Source organism: Narcine bancroftii, chromosome 2 (assembly GCF_036971445.1).
Source record: "Narcine bancroftii isolate sNarBan1 chromosome 2, sNarBan1.hap1, whole genome shotgun sequence".
NCBI classification, from domain to species: Eukaryota; Metazoa; Chordata; class Chondrichthyes; order Torpediniformes; family Narcinidae; genus Narcine; species Narcine bancroftii.
In genome coordinates, this window is record NC_091470.1 from 58,174,883 (window position 1) to 58,194,813 (window position 19,931).

At 39.9% G+C, this 19,931-nt stretch overlaps 2 protein-coding genes across 6 annotated transcripts in view; one reads left to right on the top strand and one right to left on the bottom strand.

Annotated features, from left to right (window-relative positions):
- Positions 1–8,470, bottom strand: part of baz1a (bromodomain adjacent to zinc finger domain, 1A) — an 81,193-nt gene extending 72,723 nt beyond the window's left edge. For 2 of the 4 annotated variants that reach the window (XM_069916763.1, XM_069916762.1), the window contains exon 1: positions 7,586–8,470. In XM_069916763.1, coding sequence (XP_069772864.1) covers positions 7,586–7,677 — 92 coding nt within the window. In that variant the 5' untranslated portion in view covers positions 7,678–8,470. Of the gene's footprint in view, positions 1–4,705; positions 4,838–6,939 lie in introns of all 4 variants that reach the window. The other 2 variants (XM_069916764.1, XM_069916768.1) reach the window with 2 other exon arrangements.
- Positions 7,910–19,931, top strand: part of srp54 (signal recognition particle 54) — a 28,976-nt gene continuing 16,954 nt past the window's right edge. Inside the window, exons 1-10 of one of the 2 annotated variants that reach the window (XM_069916769.1) lie at positions 7,910–8,007; positions 8,106–8,295; positions 8,394–8,501; positions 10,158–10,249; positions 12,439–12,523; positions 12,607–12,711; positions 14,824–14,890; positions 15,864–15,921; positions 17,831–17,981; positions 19,148–19,296. In XM_069916769.1, the coding sequence (XP_069772870.1) occupies positions 8,424–8,501; positions 10,158–10,249; positions 12,439–12,523; positions 12,607–12,711; positions 14,824–14,890; positions 15,864–15,921; positions 17,831–17,981; positions 19,148–19,296 (785 nt within the window). In that variant the 5' untranslated portion in view covers positions 7,910–8,007; positions 8,106–8,295; positions 8,394–8,423. The other variant, XM_069916770.1, reaches the window with a different exon arrangement.

Consider the following 19,931-nt stretch of genomic DNA (forward strand, 5'->3'; position numbering starts at 1 on the left):
TAATGCTTTAATCCAATTAATATATTTCTCTGGTAAACTGAATTTTTGTAGTACTTTGAATAAATAATTCCATTCTACTCTGTCAAAGGCTTTCTCTGCGTCTCAAGCAAACTCTACTGTTGGAGTTTTGTTTCCTTGTACTGCATGGATTAAGTTAATGAATTTACAGATATTGTCCGTTGTTCGTCTTTTCTTAATAAATCCAGTTTGGTCTAGTTTTACTATTTTTGGTACATGGTCGGCCAATCTGTTTGATAATAGTTTAGCTATTATAATCTGTGTTAAGTAGAGATATTGGTCTATACGATGCTGGTGTTAGTGGATCTTTCCCCATCTTTGGTATTACTGTAATTATTGCTGTTTTGCATGAATCTGGTATGTTTTGTGCTTTTTCAATCTGGTTCATTACTTCCAGGAGAGGAGGAATTAATAAGTCTTTATGGTAAACCTCTTCTGAGGCTTTTACAAACCCTCCACATCCTTCCTGTAATGCGGTGATGAGATTTACACAGTATTCCAAGAGAAGCCCAACCAAAATTTTATATAGCTTCAACATGACCTAATTTTATATTCAATGCCCCACCCAATGAAGCCAAAGTATAGCATAAAGTATGTCTTCTTTACTATCCTGTCTACTTGTGTGGCCACTTTCAGACAGGTATGGACATGAACCTACAGGTTCCTCTGCATATTAATACTTTTGAGTCCTACCATTAATGTATACATCACCCTTACATTTGACCTCCCAAAGTGCAACACCTCACCCTTAGGACCATAGTACATTACAGCACAGAAACAGGCTGTGGTAAATCATTGTAATGTATAAGTATCTGGTCAAGCATACCTATTAGCCGGTTGTACATGTGGCTCCTCCCCACAGGCTCCTGTATATAGGTGGCTGTTCCATAGTCCCTGCAACTCAGTGCAGGACGGCTGAAGAGTAGGAATATGCTACGTTCGCAAGTAAATTAAAGCCTATTGGTTTCTTCACAATATTCTGAGTGATTGATGGTGCATCAATTTAATTCACTTGAAGTTTTCTACCATGGAGCAGATCCTCAACCCAGAAAAATTGGAAATCAATCCTCAATCGCCTAAGGCATTTATCATTTTCGAACTCTGGCTGGGCTGTTTTGAGGCATTCCTGCAGGTCTCCTCTACCATTGTGCAGTCAGAAACTGACAAACTGCAAGGACTGAACTCCTGGGTTTGCACCCTGGTGTACTCCATGATCGGGACACTACAACGTACCAAGAGGCCATGGACACCCTCAAAGGGCAATATCTGCGTAAGATCAACTCTGTCTATGCTAGACACCTTCTAGTGACCAGAAAGCAATGACCCAGTGAGTCAAACGCCAAATATCTCCGGGCCCTGCGAGCATTCGGCTGGGCCTGTGAATGCAAAGCCATGTTCACCGTGGTGTATACAGAGGACATGATCCGGGACACCAACATCACAGGAATCAGGTTGAATTACACATGACAGAGACCTTTGGAGCAAGGGAAACTCAGCCTGTGGAGAGCAGTGGAGCTGGCAGGTAAGCTGGAGGTGGCTCTCCAGAACATGGAGGCCTACTTGATTGACAACACAGCCACCTCGTGGTCAGACTGGTCGCAGCTATCCTGGGCCACGCCATCACCCCTTCGCTCCACTAATGACCAGACAACAGCAGCAATGCTCCATGAAACCCTCCCAATGCTCTCGACTTGCTCTGGTACGACCCGACCACAGCTGCGGTGTTCCAGTAACCCCCAAAGTGCTACTTCTGAAGCCCGGACGAGCATCAGAAGAAACGCTGCCCAGCAAAGAATTCGATCTGCTCCAGCTGCAGAAAGAAGGGCCACCATGCTAAAGTGTCCAAGTTCAAACCCATTCCTAGCAGCGTCGCCTGCAGATCATGGGGGCTGCCATCTTGGATGCCACCTTCAGGACCTAGCTGTGCCGTGTGGAGGCCGCCATCTGCTGGATTCGGCAACACCGCGTGTGAACCCTGGGGGCTGCCATCTTGGACACCACCACCCTCTACTGTAGCCTCTATCACCCTCAACCCTAGCCTCCATCACCCTCAACCAGGACAGTCCGCACCAACTCACCAGGTCAATGATGGACATCAAGGTAAAAAGCCCATTTGGAGTTGCTTATTCAATAGAGGGAGCATGGAGACTTTTATTCATCTGGACACGGTGTGGAGCCTCTCCCTCATGGTACTGCCAGTGAACCAGAAGATCTCCCTGGCATCCAAGTAATTTACAGCAGACGTTCGGGGTTTCTTTATTGTGACTTTAACGGTGCGGGGTACTATGCAACAACTTTATACTAATGGTAATGTCGCAGCTCTGCACTACTGAACTGTTGGGGCTTGATTTTCACTGTCACCTTAAAAGCATGATGATGGCATTTGATGGGCCCCATCCATCCCTCACTGTTCATAATCAGCAATTCAATATCCAACCCCCCGTTGAACAATGACCCCCAACCTAACTACTCACCATGCACGACTTGCAGTCTCTCCACACTTAAAGTCCCCCCTCCGTCGCAAACCCATTGCAACTAAAAGCGTTGGTGACAGGGATTTCAACCAGTACAGCGCATACTTAAGGAAAGGGTTATTGAAGCCAGCAATAGCCCTTGGAGAGCGCAGGTAGTGGTAGTGCGGAACAGCGAAAAGAATAGAATGGTCATCGACTACAGTTAGACCATTAATAAATACACTCATTTGGATGCATACCCCATTTCCATGAATCGCCAACATGGTCATCCGAATTCCCCAGTATCAGGTCTTCTTGACCATCAACTTAAAGTTGGCATATCATTAGCTTCCTATCCGCCCAGGGGACTGCCAGTATACGACATTTGAGGTTGATTTTCTACAGGTCCCCCTTGGCCTCACAAATGGCGTCTCAGTCTTACAGTGGGAGATGGATTATATGGTGGATCAAGGTTGTGGGCCACTTTCCCATATCTTGACATCACCAGCTGCAGCCATGACCTGCAGGACCATGATGTCAATCTCCAGAGATATCTCGAGACAGCAAAACTTCTTAATCTGACATACAACAAGCCAAGTGCATGTTCTGCACAACTTGCCTGACCATCCTTGGCTGTGTCGTGGAGAATGGTGTCACTGACCTGGACCCAGATTGCTTGCGACCTGTTACAAGCCCAGAGGACCCCAAAACCCAGCAGCAATAGATATTCACCAAGACAAATAGTTACTTAAACAAAAGTTGCTTTTAATTATCTTTAAGTAGTACTGAAAACTGCATGATACCAGTAAATTTGGAAAAGTGAACAGTAAAAAACGACCATCTTGAACACACACACACACACACACACACGCGTGCGCTTAGAATAAGTAACTTAGTAGTGATAAGTTAAATATTGATCTTATTATTCTGTATTAAGAAAATTTTTAAAAAATTGTTTAAGTAGCCATTGTCTTGGTGAATTTCTGTTTCTCCTGGTTTTTGAGTCTTTAGGGCTCAAAACAAGTGGTGGATTCTCCATTGTGGTTTGAAATATTTGGAGTTTTGGGATCTTAAACCTCTGGAGATTTTGTCATTTATTAGTAAATTGTTTTTCCAAGCTCATTTAAAGCTTTTGTGTGTAAAAACACCAGCAATAGATATTAGTGAATTTTTGGTACAACCATCACTTGCAGAGCTGCAGAGAAAAAGAAAACAGGAACTGATGGTCATTGCTAGGGAATTAAAGCTTGCTGAAATTGAGAATTTTATGAGGGAAATAGAAATACAGAGAATTATAGTGAAACATTACATAAGTGAGGGAAAATTTGAAGCAGAAAACTTAGAAAAATTTCCTGAGGATAAATCTGTTGATATGAAATTGCAATTGAAAAAAATTGGTGCTGGAGGAAGAAAGAGAGAAATGGGAGTTTGAATTGCAGAAACACAAACAGGAAACTGAAAGAAATTGGCTTTTTGAATTGGAAAAAATATGATTTGAGATAAGGGGGGGGGGGGGTAAGAAACTGAAGCTCGAACTCCTGCAGAGAAGTTTATGGCTAGTAGAGAGGTTAATCTAGTTCCTCCTTTCGATGAGATGGATATTGATGCTTTTTAAAAAGGTTGCTCAGAGCTCAAACTGGTTGAAAGAAAAGTGGCCTTTTACGCCCCAAAATGTGATAGAGGGAAAAGCACCACTGGCATGAATGCATAGCAAGTTGCAAATTATGAGACTGTTAAACAAGCAGTATTAAAAGCTTATGAGTTGATTCCAGAAGCATATAGACAAAAATTGAGGAATTTGGGAAAGCATGGAACCAATCTTGTATGGCTTTTGCACTGGAAAAATCTGAATGTTTTGACTGTTGGTGTGCCTCAAAAGGAATTAAAATGAGATCAAATTATGGATGAGAAAGACGTGGGGACATGGCAACAAACAACTAGGTTAGCGGATGAATATGCCTTAACTCACAAAAACAAATTTCAGCATAGAAAGTAAACCTTTTCAGGTGAATGTGGAACAGACCAGTAAGCCTGAAATTAAGTCTGGGGAGAATATTAAGAGAAAAGATGAGGGTAAAGTAGGAAAGGACAGAATTTTAGGATTTGCCTGTTATTACTGGAAGAAACCTGGTCATGTTCTTACAAATTGTTTAGTGTTGAAAAAGAAGAAAGAAAAGGATATTACCAGGTCTGTATTCAGACAGTTAAACTTAATGAGAACAGAGGTTTCATACCTGGTAAGGATGTATTCAAACCTTTTGTATCAGAGGGCTTGAGTTCAGTAAAGGAAGGAACTTCCCAAGTGCCAGTTAAAATTCTCAGACACTGGGGCTGCCCAGTTGTTGTTGTTGGAGAATGTATTGACCCTTGATCAAAAAACAGACAAAGGAGAGAAACTTTGATTAGAGGTGTTGGTGGAGATGTAGAATCAATAGCTCTGCACAAATTAGTGTTGAATTCAGAATTAGTTGAAGGACCAGTTTTAGTGGGAGTTATTTCAAAGATGCCCATGCAAGGAGTCTCATTCTTACAAGGGAATGACTTGGCAGAAGATAAAGTTGGGACAGTGTTGAGATTAACAAATAAGCCAAGTAAGGATGAGGTTGATGAAGATTGTGAGATATATCCTGCATGTGCTGTGACAAGGTCTTTGTCTAAGAAAATGATGAGAACAGAGGAAGATCCAGTTGATAAGAGATTTGCCCAATACTTTGGAAATAGTTCAGAAAGAGCAGGTTAAATTTGAGAGTCAGGATTTGTCTTTGTCAAGGAAAAAGTTGATTGAGGAGCAAAAGCCAGATTCTGATCTCACTGTGGTGATGGAGAAGGCTGTGGATGAGGAGGAAATTAAGGAAATGCCCTATGGCTATTACTGGAAAAGGGTGGTAAAACACAGGATTATGTTGACACCGTGATTAAGTGAAAAAACACACAAATGCTGGAGAAACTCAGCAGGTCAAACAGTGCCTTTATGTAGCAAAGGTGAAGGAAAATACATCACCAACATTTCGGTCTTGAGCTCTTCATCAAGGTGTGGGGGAACATGACAGATGTCCAAACAAAAGGGTGGAGGGTGGTGGTGAGGGAAATGATAGGTGGAAAAGGGGGGGGGGGGGGCGGGGAACACCACAGGAGGGGGGGAAGGGTCTGGGCTAAGTGGAGAGAGAAAGGAAATAGGAACTGGAATAACTAGTTGGGGGGGGGGAGAGGGAAAAAAGCAAGCTTATTAGTGGAATGCAGTGAACTCAATGTTCATACCCTGGGGTTGGAAGGTGCCCAGGTGAAAAATGAGGTGCTGTCCTTCCAATTTGCAGGTGGTCAGGGTGGGGTAATGTGAAAGGGCATGGACAGACATGAGCTTGAGAGTGTGACTCAGAATTGAAATGGTTGGCTACAGGGAGATCGTTTTTGTTGCGGACGGAGAGGAAGTGCTGGGCGAAGCGATCTCCTAATCCACAACTGGTCCCTCCAATGTAGAGAAGGCCACAGAGGGTGCACCGGATGCAGTAAATGAGTACTTTGGAGGTACAGGTGAAGTGTTGCTTCACCTGAAAGGTCTGTTTGGGACCTCAGACTGTGGTGAGGAAGGACGTGTGGGTGCAGGTATTACACTTCCTACGACCACAGTGGAAGGTGCCGGGGGTGGGGGAGAGCGCACATGGAATCATGAAGGGAGCAATCCCTATGGAAGGCTGAGAGGGGAGGAGAAGGAAATTTTTATCTGGTTGTGGGGTCCTGTAGTAAGTTCCAGAAATTCTGGCAGATGTGTTGGATGTAACTTGCTTTTTTTCCCCCTCCCCAGTTCCTACTTCCTTTCTCTCTCCACCTTGCCTGGACTCCTCCCCCACTCCCTGCAATGTCCCCTTCTCACCTATCATCACTAACCCCCCTCCCCCCTTTTGTTCAGACATCTCTCATATTCCCCCACACCTTGATGAAGGGCTCAAGCCCTTTGCTACATAAAGGCACTATTTGACCTACTGAATTTCTCTAGCATTTGTGTTTTTTTACTGGAAGAGTGAATTACTAATGAGGAAATGGAGACCTTGTGATGTCCCTGCAAATGAAGAATGGGAGGTGATTCATCAGGTGGTCATTCCTAAAGCCTACTGGAATAAAATTTTTAATTTGGCCCTAGTACACCTTTGGGAGGTCATCTGGATGTAAAGAAAACCATAAATAAAAATTTTGAAACAATTTTTATGGCCTGCTCTGAGGAAGGATATTGTAAATTGTTGCCAGACATGTCACCTTTGTCAGGTTGTGGGGAAACCTAACTAGGGTCCTCCGGTAGCTCCCTTGTTGTTGGGGAACTTTTCTCTAGGGTTTGTGGATTGTGTGGGTCTCCTGTCTAAAACAAAAACTGAGAATCAGTACTTGTTAACAATTACATGTACAGTGTCCAGATTCCCATTGAGGAATAGCAAAGCAAAAACAGTGCAAAAGATTTTCACAGTTTTTGGGTTACCTGAAGAGATCCAGAGTGATCAAGGAAGTAATTTCATGTCAGGACTGTTTTAGCAGTTGATATATGAGCTGGGAATTATACAGTTTACTTCATTTGCGTTCCATCCTGAAACTCAGGGAGCTTTGGAAAGATTTCATTTTGCCCTTAAAAATGATTTTTAAAAGTTAAATATTGATGTTATTTTTTCCGTATTAAGAAAATAAAACAAATTTTGTTCGAGTAGCTAGTGAATTTCTGTTGCTGCTGGGTTTTGAATCCTGGGGGGTCATAACACTCTTATCATGTGTTATCACTTTTATTGTACATCATGGGGAACCATGTTACTTCTGAATTAAAGAATGAATGAAGCACCACATCTCAGTGCACAGGGTTTGTCCTTGAAACCTCGAATCCATAACGCCACGTTAGAGTATTGATGAAGTTTTAGTCATCCCCACCAGGTATTGAGACAGCTTTCAGTATTCCCTTGTCCATCCATTCTCATCCTCCTCAGTTCTTTGTAAATTGACACTGTCTTAGGGTACTGAGCCTCTCATTGTTCATTTATTCACAACATTCCAGGCGCCCGACACGATGTGCAAGCTGAAGATTTAAATGGCCTTTGCCCAGTTCCAGTGTCATCAGTACTGAGGGCTATTCCACTCACCCCAATATCCAGATTAACAATCGGAGCCATTGAAGAGTATTGGAGTACTCCTGTTCTCGAATGTTTTGGGGGTTTTCCTCCACACACTTCATTCAGGGTCCTGAGGCCCTTTCCTTATCCAAACTGTTCCCTGGTTCGCGGACTTTCCTGACCCCCACGATCCAGATTACTGGAATTATCATCCCGCCTCGCCTGACACCGAGTGAGCTGAGACTTAACTGCCGAGGTGGGTGTGATGTGTTTTTGCCGACCCACGTGCACCTGCTCTCCGTTCACTTCCACACAACAAGCTTCGATGGGGCGGGGCACGGCGCGGACCGGACCGACGCCAACCCGGATGTGAACGTTTGGCAGGGAAAGGTCACCAGTGATGATGACGTTTCAGTGACTGGAGAGGAGGGAGTGTGTTGCGTTGTTTCGGGGTAAGAGGGATGCGTTCACAGTAGCGTCAGCGCTTCATAATCTGTGCATTTTTTTTTAAAATGAGGACCAAGCACCCATCTCTCTGTCCTTGTTTCAGAACGGGTTCGCGTGGTGGCCGAACGCCTTTCCTGTCGTGAGTGGTCTTTGACTGGCGGCAGCTGGCCTCTTACTACATGGAGTAAAGTCGGCCAGTTTTAGCCAAGTGGCCCATTTAATTCTTCCCCCTTATCCCCAATCGTCGGACCGTCGTCGACTCCGCTTCGGCTTGTGTTTTATTTCTCTCTCTGGTAAGACGGGTGTGGGTGAAACAAACTTTCACCATCTGAGTTCTAATCTACTGTGTTCATTCAGATCGTCTCTCATCCCATCTTGTGTTTTGTTTCAGTCGAAATTTAAACATTGGAAAACAGCGAAAATGGTTTTGGCAGATTTGGGGAGAAAAATTACATCCGCGCTACGGTCCCTGAGTAATGCGACCATAATCAACGAGGAGGTATGTTCACTCGTCATGATGGAAAATGTTGACGGGGTGGGGGTGGAGGTGGGGGGATTTATTGTGGTTTGCCACACAATGGTTTGACCGAAGGCAAACTTAAAAAAAAATGCTGCTGTGATTCAGCAGGTCAAACAAGATCCATGAATAGAAATGTCAACGTTTCGGGTTTGCATAAGGAACCCAAATATTCATTTTCTCCATTCACCGTTTTATGTTGTCACATGAAGCGATTTTACCCCTCTAACTTTGAGCATTTAAAATCGTCGGAGGAAATGCTTTCATCTCAAAAAGTAATGTTAATTTTAAGTGAATATACATTATAGACTTGAAATATTTTTTTGTATCGCTTTTTAAATATCTTTATACTGATACACTGAATTGACGAAAGAGATTGAAGCAATAGTCCTCCTAGGTTATTATCTTTTTCCTATTGGGTATATTTGACAGAATGCATTAATTTGATGTTGTTGCCAAAAAAAACTTGAATTCTGCAGATAGGGTATATTTGCTTCTGTCCACATTTGAGGTGCAATAATTGAAAATTCAAATATTCAATATAATTGAGAGAGACACACACCATTGATTTGAATTGTAGCATGAACATATATTACAGTTGAGCTAAAATTGGAGAATAATTAGAAAAATATTCCTATTTGGGTTTTTAAAATCTTCATCTTTACTTTAAAAGTTCTGTAGCTATTATGATTTAAAAATAAGGTTTTGGGCATTGGAACAATGTAGAATTTTGAATAACATTGATTCTATAGAACGGAAGAAAATAGTGAATATGATTACACCTTGACTAAGTTTGCTGTATCGTTCATTTCTATTTAACTTTTATTTTGATTTTTAACTTCTCTCAATTCTCTTCAGTAAAGTTCTCCCTGGCTTGTATTTTGTACTTTTTTTTGACAGTAAGAAACAAATTTTTGATGTTGAACATTTTAAACAGTATTTTCCACTGCAGTGCATGCCAAGATGTCATCCAGGCATATCGGCTGGCAAGGACTCCTCAAGCTGTCAGTACAATGGGTTGTTTTATTAACTTTGATATAGTTAGCTGTTGCCTTCTGTCTCATTCATATTTGTTGCTGCCAAAATTTGACCTTTTTAGGATTAGAAATGACAATTTAGTGTGACTATTAATAATAAAAAAAAACTAATGATCGATGAATTATTTCATTTTGATATCAGAATTAATTTCATGGCTCAGTTATGCCCTCTGAGTATTGGAGTTGATTGTCATCAATTCTTTCCAAAACCTAGATGTCATCTTTTGTTGACCACAAATCATTTACAAGGTCTATGATTGCCCATATATGTAGTAACTGTCAGATGCTGAACTTTTCATGAAGAGTTTTGAACTGTTTTCTTAATTCAGTGGAAATTGAATGTTTATTTCCCTTTTCGTATTCTAATAACAATCCTGATCACCTAATTTTGTTGCTCCTGTGGGGTGCAGGTGAAATAACAATGGCTTGGAATCAGAATTTTTCACCGCACAATGAGAAATCAGTTTAGAGGTTTGGAATTATTGTTGAGTGATTGATTGTACTAATGGTAAAATGCTTCATGAGCTCAAAACTTTAGTAAACAATTGAGGGGGTGAGGAAATTGTAGTTTTAATAACATGAAAACATATTTCATTCTTAGGTTTTGAATGCTATGTTAAAGGAAGTATGCACTGCTTTGCTTGAAGCGGATGTCAATATAAAACTTGTGAAACAGCTTAGAGAAAATGTTAAGTGAGTAATGATAACATCATATTTTCTCTTCTATGTCCACATAGATTACGTAATGTAGCAGATTATTGTCGTTTTTTTGTAATTATCTGTATGCCTGCAGAAAATACAAATTTTGCTGTATGTGAATATTGTACAAAGTATGTAACAATAATCTTGGCATCATTATTTATTGTTGACAAAATGCAGATGTTTATAAATTTATCATTAAGCATCTCAATAACTGTTGACATTACACCTGGTATTAAAATACTGTACTTCTGCATTGTTAAACATGAGTTCTTGTGGTATGCTAAGTATTTTCACAATGGAATGTATGCCTGGGATCTGCCTTTGAGATGAGGAGACTCTCTAGTAGTATTAAAAATTAGGATTTGTAATTTGTGACAAAATTAACTGACCATTTTAAAAATGAATATTTAAAAAATTGGCATTGCTTTATTAGGTGGCCTGTTGAAACACTAGTTAGAATTTCTGCATCATCAAAGCTCCAGTATCCTCTATTCAATCCTGGCCATGGTGTTTTCAATGGAGTTTGCATGTTTTCCTCTGACCACATCGGTTATTATTAGTTAGTTTGCCCACATCTCAAAGACCTGCTCATGGCTTAATTTGGTAAAATGTGCCTTGGGGTTAAGTGGTAAAAGAATCAAAGGGAGATCAATGGGTATATTAGAGAAAATAAGTTGAAGAGATGCGGGGAAAGGAGGAATAGGACTTGGATTGTTCGACAAGCAGTCATTCTGAAACAGATTTGCAATATATCCTGCATACAATAAGGGCTATTGGTGTTCTCTTATTAGTGTAGTGGATTTATAATTTGGGAGAATTTGGTAAGATTTAGAGTAGGATACATACATACACACATTTTAAAACTGATCTTATTTGAAAGACTGAAGAAATACTGAGAATCTTTGGAGAATGTAAGCACATTTCACAAGTAGGTGCTAATTGAACTGGTGTCATAAAATGAATGAACTGGAGACAGGCTGACTACAAGTACCTTTCTGTAGGGTGCTTATAGGAAGGTCACACCTGGGTTTTGTTTATCTAAGACAACAACTTGAGCAGAAGGATAACTCCTGTTTGCTGAAGAAGGTGGGGGTTTTGCAAGTAAGGGAGTCACATAGGCTTGCTGGAAGTTTCAGTTGGAGAGAGAGAGAAGTAACAAGCTTGTGTGTGTGTGTGTGAGAGAGACACTGAAAAGCAGTTGAACAATGCAAGCCAAGAAGAGCTGGTTGAAACTGATGTAAAGTTCCAAAAGCAGTGGATGGCTGGTAGTGCTATCTGTCTGATGTTTCTCTTGGAATAAGAGGAACAGAAAGAGCTCTGTCGTAACTTGAAAGAAAGAGGTTACCATCTGGAAAACCCTGATGGGGCAAGTTTAATCAGCGAGACATTGAGGTGACTAATGGTGTTACCTCAGTTATGGAAATCCTGGAACAACATATCTCTGCAAACCCTACAAGAAACTTCCTGGGCAGTAAACATTTACCTTTCGAGCATCAAAGCCTGGTGATCTTTATACTTGTTAAATTCTGTGCCCAGTATAAGAATTGCCTGCATTCAGAGAACGTGGAAGAAGAAGTGAGATTGAACTGTGAACCAAAGAACTTTTCTTAAATTTATACACACATTACATTCACGTGCACTTGGAATTAGAAGGGGGTTAATTTGGGTTAGTTAAAGTTTGATTCTATTCTTATGTTTAAAGTTGATTAAAAATAACTTTGTTTTGAAAACCACTTGTCTTGGTGAATGTCTATTGCTGCTGGGTTTTGGGGTCCTTTGGGCTCTTAACATTAGCTGCATTTATACATAATTTCATACCTGCAAGGAAAAAGCTGGAATATAATATGATTGTGAAGCGGGTGCTTGATGTGCTTTGTTTTGCATATAAGCAATTGATCATCCATTTGAGAAAAAGATTTGTGGATGCACAGCAAAACTTATCTAATTGGTCATGACACAAAACTGTTTTCTATGTGCATTGAGGAGGTCTTGTTTCAAATTTTTTTTGGCTTGGTTTTTAAATCTATTAGGGAGGGTCCTACAAGTGTCCTGTATTCAGCATTAATTTGGGTTTAAATTTGTGTAAACTTCAACTTGGCACCATGTGTTTAAGTGCATGTATTTCAGTCATCTTTGGATTGTTTTGAAAAAAATATTTTACTTTTGCCAAACTATTTCAGAGGAGCAATAGACTTGGAAGAAATGGCTTCTGGTCTCAACAAAAGACGAATGATCCAACATGCTGTATTTAAAGAACTTGTTAAGGTACCCTCGGCATCAAGGATGGAATTTTGTTTGAACTTTTCCAATTTCAATTCAGTTGATTGCAATTTTCATCTGTTATTTAGCTTGTCGATCCAGGAGTTAAAGCATGGACACCCACAAAAGGAAAACAAAATGTCATCATGTTTGTCGGCCTGCAAGGTAGTGGTAAAACTACAACATGTACAAAGGTATTTAATTTTTTATTCACTATTGGAGATTCCTTTGATTTGTTTTATTCCTGATGTCCTGTCAGCTTAAAGGCACCAGGTGGAGAAGGAATTCCTGTTAAAAGAAAAATTAGGTTTTGTGCACTCTTGCATTTGAATCATTTGATGCAAGCTACTGTTAGTTGAAGGTCTGGAAAAGTTTAGTAAATTGTGGTGCAAAAGGATTAAGTAATGTCAGAATGGCTTTAGAGCTAGGTATTCCACTGTAGTGGATTGAGTGAGCTCCGTTGTATAACTTTAATATAATTTAAAGAAGAAAAGTCCCTATGATAGTTAAATATAAATAAGATCACCATTTAAGTTTCTGGAAAATAAAATAAATCCATTTTAGTGTGGAATAGTTAGGATTTTTTTAAAAATGTAGACATCCAGCGCAGTAAAGGCCCAAGAACCCATGCCACCCAATTACCTACAACCCCAGGTACATTTTGAACCGTGGAAGGAAACCAAAGGAAACCCGGAGGTAATCCACGCGGACACTGGAAGAGAGTACAAACTCTTTACAGACAATGCAGGATTTCTATTCCAGTCCTGATTGCTGGCTATGCTAACTGCCGTCATAATATACTGATGTTTCTGGAACTTTTTGTTGAATGAATTATAAATGTACTACCTTGAATTCAAGAACTCTGAAGTTTATTAACTTTAATGAAAATACTCCACTTGAAATTTCATGGAAATAAAACCAAAGACATTATGATATTTACATAATGCCATTTTAACATGGAGTCACAAGAGTTGTAAAAATAGGCCCTTTGACCCATTACAACAATGCTGGCCATTACAGCCATCTATTCTAATCCTTTTTATTTGAATTATGTCTGTAGCCATATATTCCTCAGTGAATCAAGTACTTGTCCAGATGCTGCTTGAATATTGAGTATTTGCCTCTACCATTTCCTCAAGCAGTACATTTCATATTCCAACCACACTGTGGGAAAATATTCCCCCTCATGTCATCTCTGAAACTACTAACTTCCCTCTCACGTGTGTGCCCCTCGTCTTAGATTCCCCAGTTATGGAAAAATTATTCATTGTCAACATTAGCTGGCCTTTAACTTTGTACATCTCTCCCAGGTTACCCCTTAGCCACCTCCACTCCAGAGACAACCTAGCCTTGTAATGGAAATGCTCTAAACTAGTTAACATCCTGGTAAATCTCTTTCTCGCTCAATCATCTTTCTCGTAGTGTGACAACAAGAATTGCATACAATATGGCAGGTGTATTGTATTAAATAAAATTGTTGCTAATGTCCCAACTCTTGTATTCTTAGCTATAGCCAATGAAGGTGAGCATTCTCTGTGCTATCATTTTTGGGGATTTATACCTTTGGTCTCTCATTCATCAAGTGTCTTTTAGGCCCTACTATTTATTGTATATGTCCTGCTTTTGTTTGCCCTCTCCAAACCACATCACCTCACACTTTTCTGGATTAAATTCCACCTGCCTTTGAGACACTTAACATGGCAGCTGTTCTATATTATGTGAAAGCCTGCCATGATTATATTAGAGGAACACAGAAATGTGGAAATTATATGACTAGAGGTTGGAATGTAGCATTTTAATATGAACTTGTTCCTTGACAAGCTAATATGGTGGCCAGATGAGAGGGAAGATGAACAGGACTCGATGGAAGTTGGGACATTGTTAACAAAATTTTATTGTTTAAAGAGAATAAAGAAGTCAGCTATTTTTGGCATTGGAACAGCAACATTTAGAGGTAAAGGGAGCACAGATAAGTGTTTCAACAGCAGATTGACTTGAATTGGCGGTTGATTTGGGAAGTTTTAGAGGTGGAAAGATGAACTTGGTGTGCACCAAAGCATTTCTCTGGAGCAAATATAACTGAGGTTGCAAACTGCCTAGTTCAATTTTGGTTACTTATTGAGCAGAGGTATGCGTATGTTATCATAGGATAGAAGATGGGATTTCTGACAGGAATCGATGGATATGCTGTCAGTATTTCAAAAGCACCATCGTCCAATGAGACTTTAATTTGCCTTGCGGAATTCAAGACACTACTTTCTTATGCTGGTATTTTTGTTGCACCATTTAACTTTATTTTTTTTTAGCTCGCATACTACTTTCAAAGGAAAGGCTGGAAGACGTGCTTGATATGCGCAGACACATTTAGAGCAGGTGGGTGTATAATTGTGTTTTATTAATTGCTTGATTTTATGGAAATGAGGCTTTTAAAAAAATGAATAATATATAGACATTTTGTATACTGGCTGTATTTTCAGTGACCAGAATTTTCTTCCATAAAAATTGAAAATAAAAAGGAATCTCAGAGTTGTATGTGATATCATGTTCGCTTGACAATAAATCTGAAATCAGGTGATTTACAAGCTGGTACTTTTAAAAGACCACCAATTACATTTGGCTACTTAATTTTTGAGGATAATGTTTTCAACCCTCATAAAATCAGCTTTATGCAGTAAGCAGAGAAATCGATTTTCTGAATTTTTTAGATGTTGCATCCTTACCCAATACATGTTGATTTTTATAAAACATGGTTGTATAATAAATTTTCTCGTAAATTTACTAGTTTAAAGGTAGTGGGAAGCTAGCCTCATTGAATTTAAACAGAGCACAGGAAACAGAATCTGGTGAGTTTCAGCTTGTACAACTGCAAATGAGGGTAGGGCATGTGCTTGGAGCTGGGTCCAAATAGGACAACCTGAAACTTGTTATTATTGTGAACCCTGGGTTGTATTCTGAACTCTCATGCAATCTGGGTCCTGATGCTAGCTATAAATGGACTCTCACTCCTGATAACCCTCACAGCCATATCCCACCTTGGGGCTGCCGGCCGCTGCCCTGCTGATTCCAGCCTTGAGGTACCACTGACTCCCAGCTGGTTCCACAAATGGCTTATGCTCTCAATAATGAACAACTTGCAAGTATGCATATGCGTGGAGACTAAGTCCAAAGATCCCAAAGTTAAAGATGTGAAGTATTGATGAAGCGAAGTGCTGAACCACGTGATTACCATTTGGATACTAGATGGTCAGAGTTTACAGTTACATGTTTAAAATTGTGAACTGAGGGCATGGAGTAGTGAGTGAAGTAAGCTGAAGATTTGATCAAATCGTGTTATTTTGGCCAACAGGTGCATTTGATCAACTGAAGCAGAATGCAACCAAAGCAAGAATTCCATTCTATGGAAGGTAATATTTCCAGATGAAGAAAGTCAAGTGAAATTGATCAGGAAATGATTGCCATTATTTATAGTTGCCCAGATAGTGTTAAATTTGAAGCCACTGTTAGTGGTGGTTGCAGTCCTTTCGTAAGTGTGTTTTAGGTGTTGAAAATGAATCTGACCTCCAATTTCTGTTATGGTATCAGCACTGAATCTATGACACTTCTTGTCAAAATTTACTCAGCGTAGGTACTTTTTGTATTTGGTCCCTCAGCTCTGCATTTAGACAGACGTTCATCAATAAGGTAGTGAAACTAAGTATATTCTTTTTTAATTTGCACGAGACTGCAGGTAAGTTCATTATATTTTTAAAATTAAATTTTGCGAGTTATCAAATATTCCTGATGATTAGAGATTAGTATGCTCAAAGCAATGAATCCATGGCCTGGGCTCAGCCTCTGGATTCATTTCCTTGAGCATACTTGTTGTTCCACCCTTTATTGAATACTAGAAACTTGTAGAAACTTGTTAGTAACAAAATTTATAGCAATGACAGGAATTGCAAACAATTCTGCCCAAAATTTCTAAGTAATGGATCTATTTGCAACAAGTGATGAATTTCATCTGCAGAGTTGAATAAAGTCTCAGGATAAGAGACAGTTAAATCAGGGAAAACAAAATGAAAAAGCACTTTTTAAAAAAAAAATCATTCAGTTCTCTTGGGCTGACTATTCCAGCTAGTTCCATAGAAACTCAAAAGAGAGATGAACCTTGTTAGTATTTTATTAGTTATGGTGCAGCATCAGACAAAGAATCGTGAACAACATATGAAAATACTGCTAAATTCATGTGAATCACCACGTAATGTAATAAGGGAGAATAAAATTGAGGTTGTGTATTATGTTTTAATGTTAGATTATTTCCATCTGGTACTAACCTGGTTCTTTCAAAGTGCCTGTGTATAATTTCTATTATTTTAAACCCTATTCTAAACCATTATTTAACTGTATTTCCTTTATTTTAATCTGAAAATTTTCAATATGAAATGAAAATTGAAATGCCATGCATGTTGAACACATCTGTAATTAGGTTAGCTGAATGTTCACCTAAAAATGAACAGGTACTCAGCAGATCAGACTGCACCTGATGTTTGCACATTTACTGGAATTTTTCATTACATAGTTTCTTTTTGACCAAGAATTTGGTCAAGCAGATTACCCAAAGAACGTTATTTGAAAATTTTGAGCTGGTGACTTAAGTTACAGTTTTTAATGGGCATGTGTGTGTGACTGCTGAATTGGTTTGATTCTGTGAATTTGTGTATTGTGCTTGCTCTTTTAAGAGACCTCCTCTTTTGAGATTGCTGTTTGATTAGACTACAAGAAAGAGAAAAATATAGAATATAAGAGTGCATAAATAAGCCTTTTGGCTTAATTCATCTGTGTTGCTGACCCATACCAATTCCATTGGCCCATAAGGCCTATGTCATTCTGTCTCTCCTGTTTTAAGTATGTCCAATTTCTTCTAAGTATTTTACCTACCTCTTCTTCTCTAGCAGCTTGTTTCAGATGATCACTATTTTCTGTGTCAGAACATTCTCCGATTTCATCTTAACTTCTCCCTTTTCTCCCATCTGTTCTCCATTTTCAGCCTCCTCGCCATGGGATAAAGACTCTAAATAGCTACCCTGTCCATGAAAGTCATTTTATTTTTAAACTTCTGCGGTCATTTTTCAGCCTCCTACATCCCAATGAGAAAATGCTTGGCCTATCCAATCTTCTCTCATAACAGTAGCTCTTCATTTCAGGCAACGTTGTGGAGAATCTCTTCTGAACCCTCTCTTGTTACTGGATCCTTCTTGGAATGGGGTGATCAAAATGGCACACAATACAAGTTTACAAGTTTTAAAATAACATTTGTTTTCTTGTTCCACTCAGCTACACAGAAATGGACCCAGTGATCATAGCCTCAGAAGGTGTGGAGAAGTTTAAAAAAGAAAACTTTGAGATAATAATTGTTGACACCAGTGGCAGACACAAACAGGAAGATTCATTATTTGAAGAAATGTTGCAAGTTTCAAACTCCATAGTAAGTTTTCAATCATTTAGAGTTTATTTGTCATTTTTAAAATAGTAAAACAGCTATAAAAACAAGATTGTGTTTCTCTAGGACAAGGTGTTACTTAATAACATAATACCATACATAAAGCCAAAAGTAGGAGCAGGGAAAATGGCACCGAAGCAAGGGGCCACTGCAAGCAACAGCCACGCAGCTATCACGAACTAAGGCTGCCATCTTGTCCCAACCTCCAAATTACCATTTTAACCCTTACCATTTAATCCTAGCATAATATTACATTAGACTTTAAAACAAACTACTTCAACAGAATGTACAAAAGTAACAGTGAAAGGAACATGTTTATAGACAGAGATCACTCTGTGGGCTCAGTAAGACAGAAAAGCAAAGTCCATATCACCATTAAGTGACTCCTGGCTCAGCAGTTGCCATTTTTCCCCTATCCAAAGGCTGCTGCAGCCTTCTGCTGTGCTGCCGTCTGAGGTTTCCGACCACTACCGGGTCACAGTTGGTACCAAGAGTCCTCCGGCCTGTTTTTCAGGGAAACTCCCTCATTCTGAGGCTCCAGCACCAACCGCCTCTATGCCCCGCACTCCCAGCCGACATGGGTGCCGTGGATGCCCAAGCCAACATATGGCCCACCGCTCCAGACCCTCAGACTATCTCCTTGACTTTTTGTTGTTTTTCCAGCCTGACATGGCACCGCTACCAGTGATACAGATAACCCTCACGGCCATATCCCACCTTGGGCCTGCCGGCTGCTGCCCTGCTAATTCCAGCCTTGAGGTACCACTGACTCTGTTCATCCCACCGCCGTCTCCACCACAGAGGGTTTTATCCATGACCACCAGGCCGAAATGAGCTCTCTGCTGTCAGCACCAGCCATTCAAGTTGATCCTTGGCGACTTTCAAGAGTTTTGCTTCCTTCATGATGTTTCCAGCATTGCCTTTCCCATTCTCTGTCATTCCAGGCTCCATCCTTGATCCATTCTAATGTTCCTTCACGGCACCTACATGGATAAATGTAACACCCTTGTCCAGAGTGGCTGCTGCAAGCTACAGTCGTGCTGCCATCTGAGTCAACATGATGGGAGAAAACATATTACCTGCTTGAGGCTGTTACTGTGGGGGGAAAAAAAAATCACCTTTTTTTTTTGCCCCCCCCCCATTCATTTTAGCAACCAGACAACATTGTTTACGTAATGGATGCATCAATTGGTCAAGCCTGTGAAGCACAAGCGAAAGCTTTTAAGGACAAAGTGGATGTTGCATCAGTTATCGTTACTAAGCTTGATGGTCATGCTAAAGGAGGAGGTGCTCTCAGTGCGTAAGTGCTTCAGACGATATGAATAAGTACTAATCTTCCTGGAAACAATAGATTATAATAGATGTATAGATTAATTGTGGATTTGGTTTGAATGTTGGAACATTTTTGTGATGTGAATTGACAGTTCTATGCATAATTCTTTTCAATTTTTATTTTGGATTGAAGTTGAATATGTTTGCAGTTTTATTTTTGTTGGAGTGTGGTCATTTGTTTCCAAACTTTGAAGCACATTGGAGTTTCCACCCTGACACAGGACCAAATGACAAACAAAGTGTTAATCAGATTTTGTATGATTTCTGACTTAAGTAAGAACCCCTTTTTGACCTGTCTGCAGTTTTTCTTTGTCCAGATGGATGGGATTACATGACAGATTTTTGTGTCGTCCTCTCTCTGGTTGTTGACAGTGACTGAGAAGACTGCCTGCATCTCTTCCTGGTTCTCTTATTTTTCAGGAATATTATTTGTACCATGAATGATGATTACATACATTTCCACCTCACCATCACCTGATTCCTCCACTGCCTTTATATATGTGGGTGATATATCCAGGATTAAAAGAGCAGATAGTTAAGCTATGGATGTCCAAATGTATACAGAGTCCCATTCACCTTTACCTCTGTACTTGCTGTCCTACA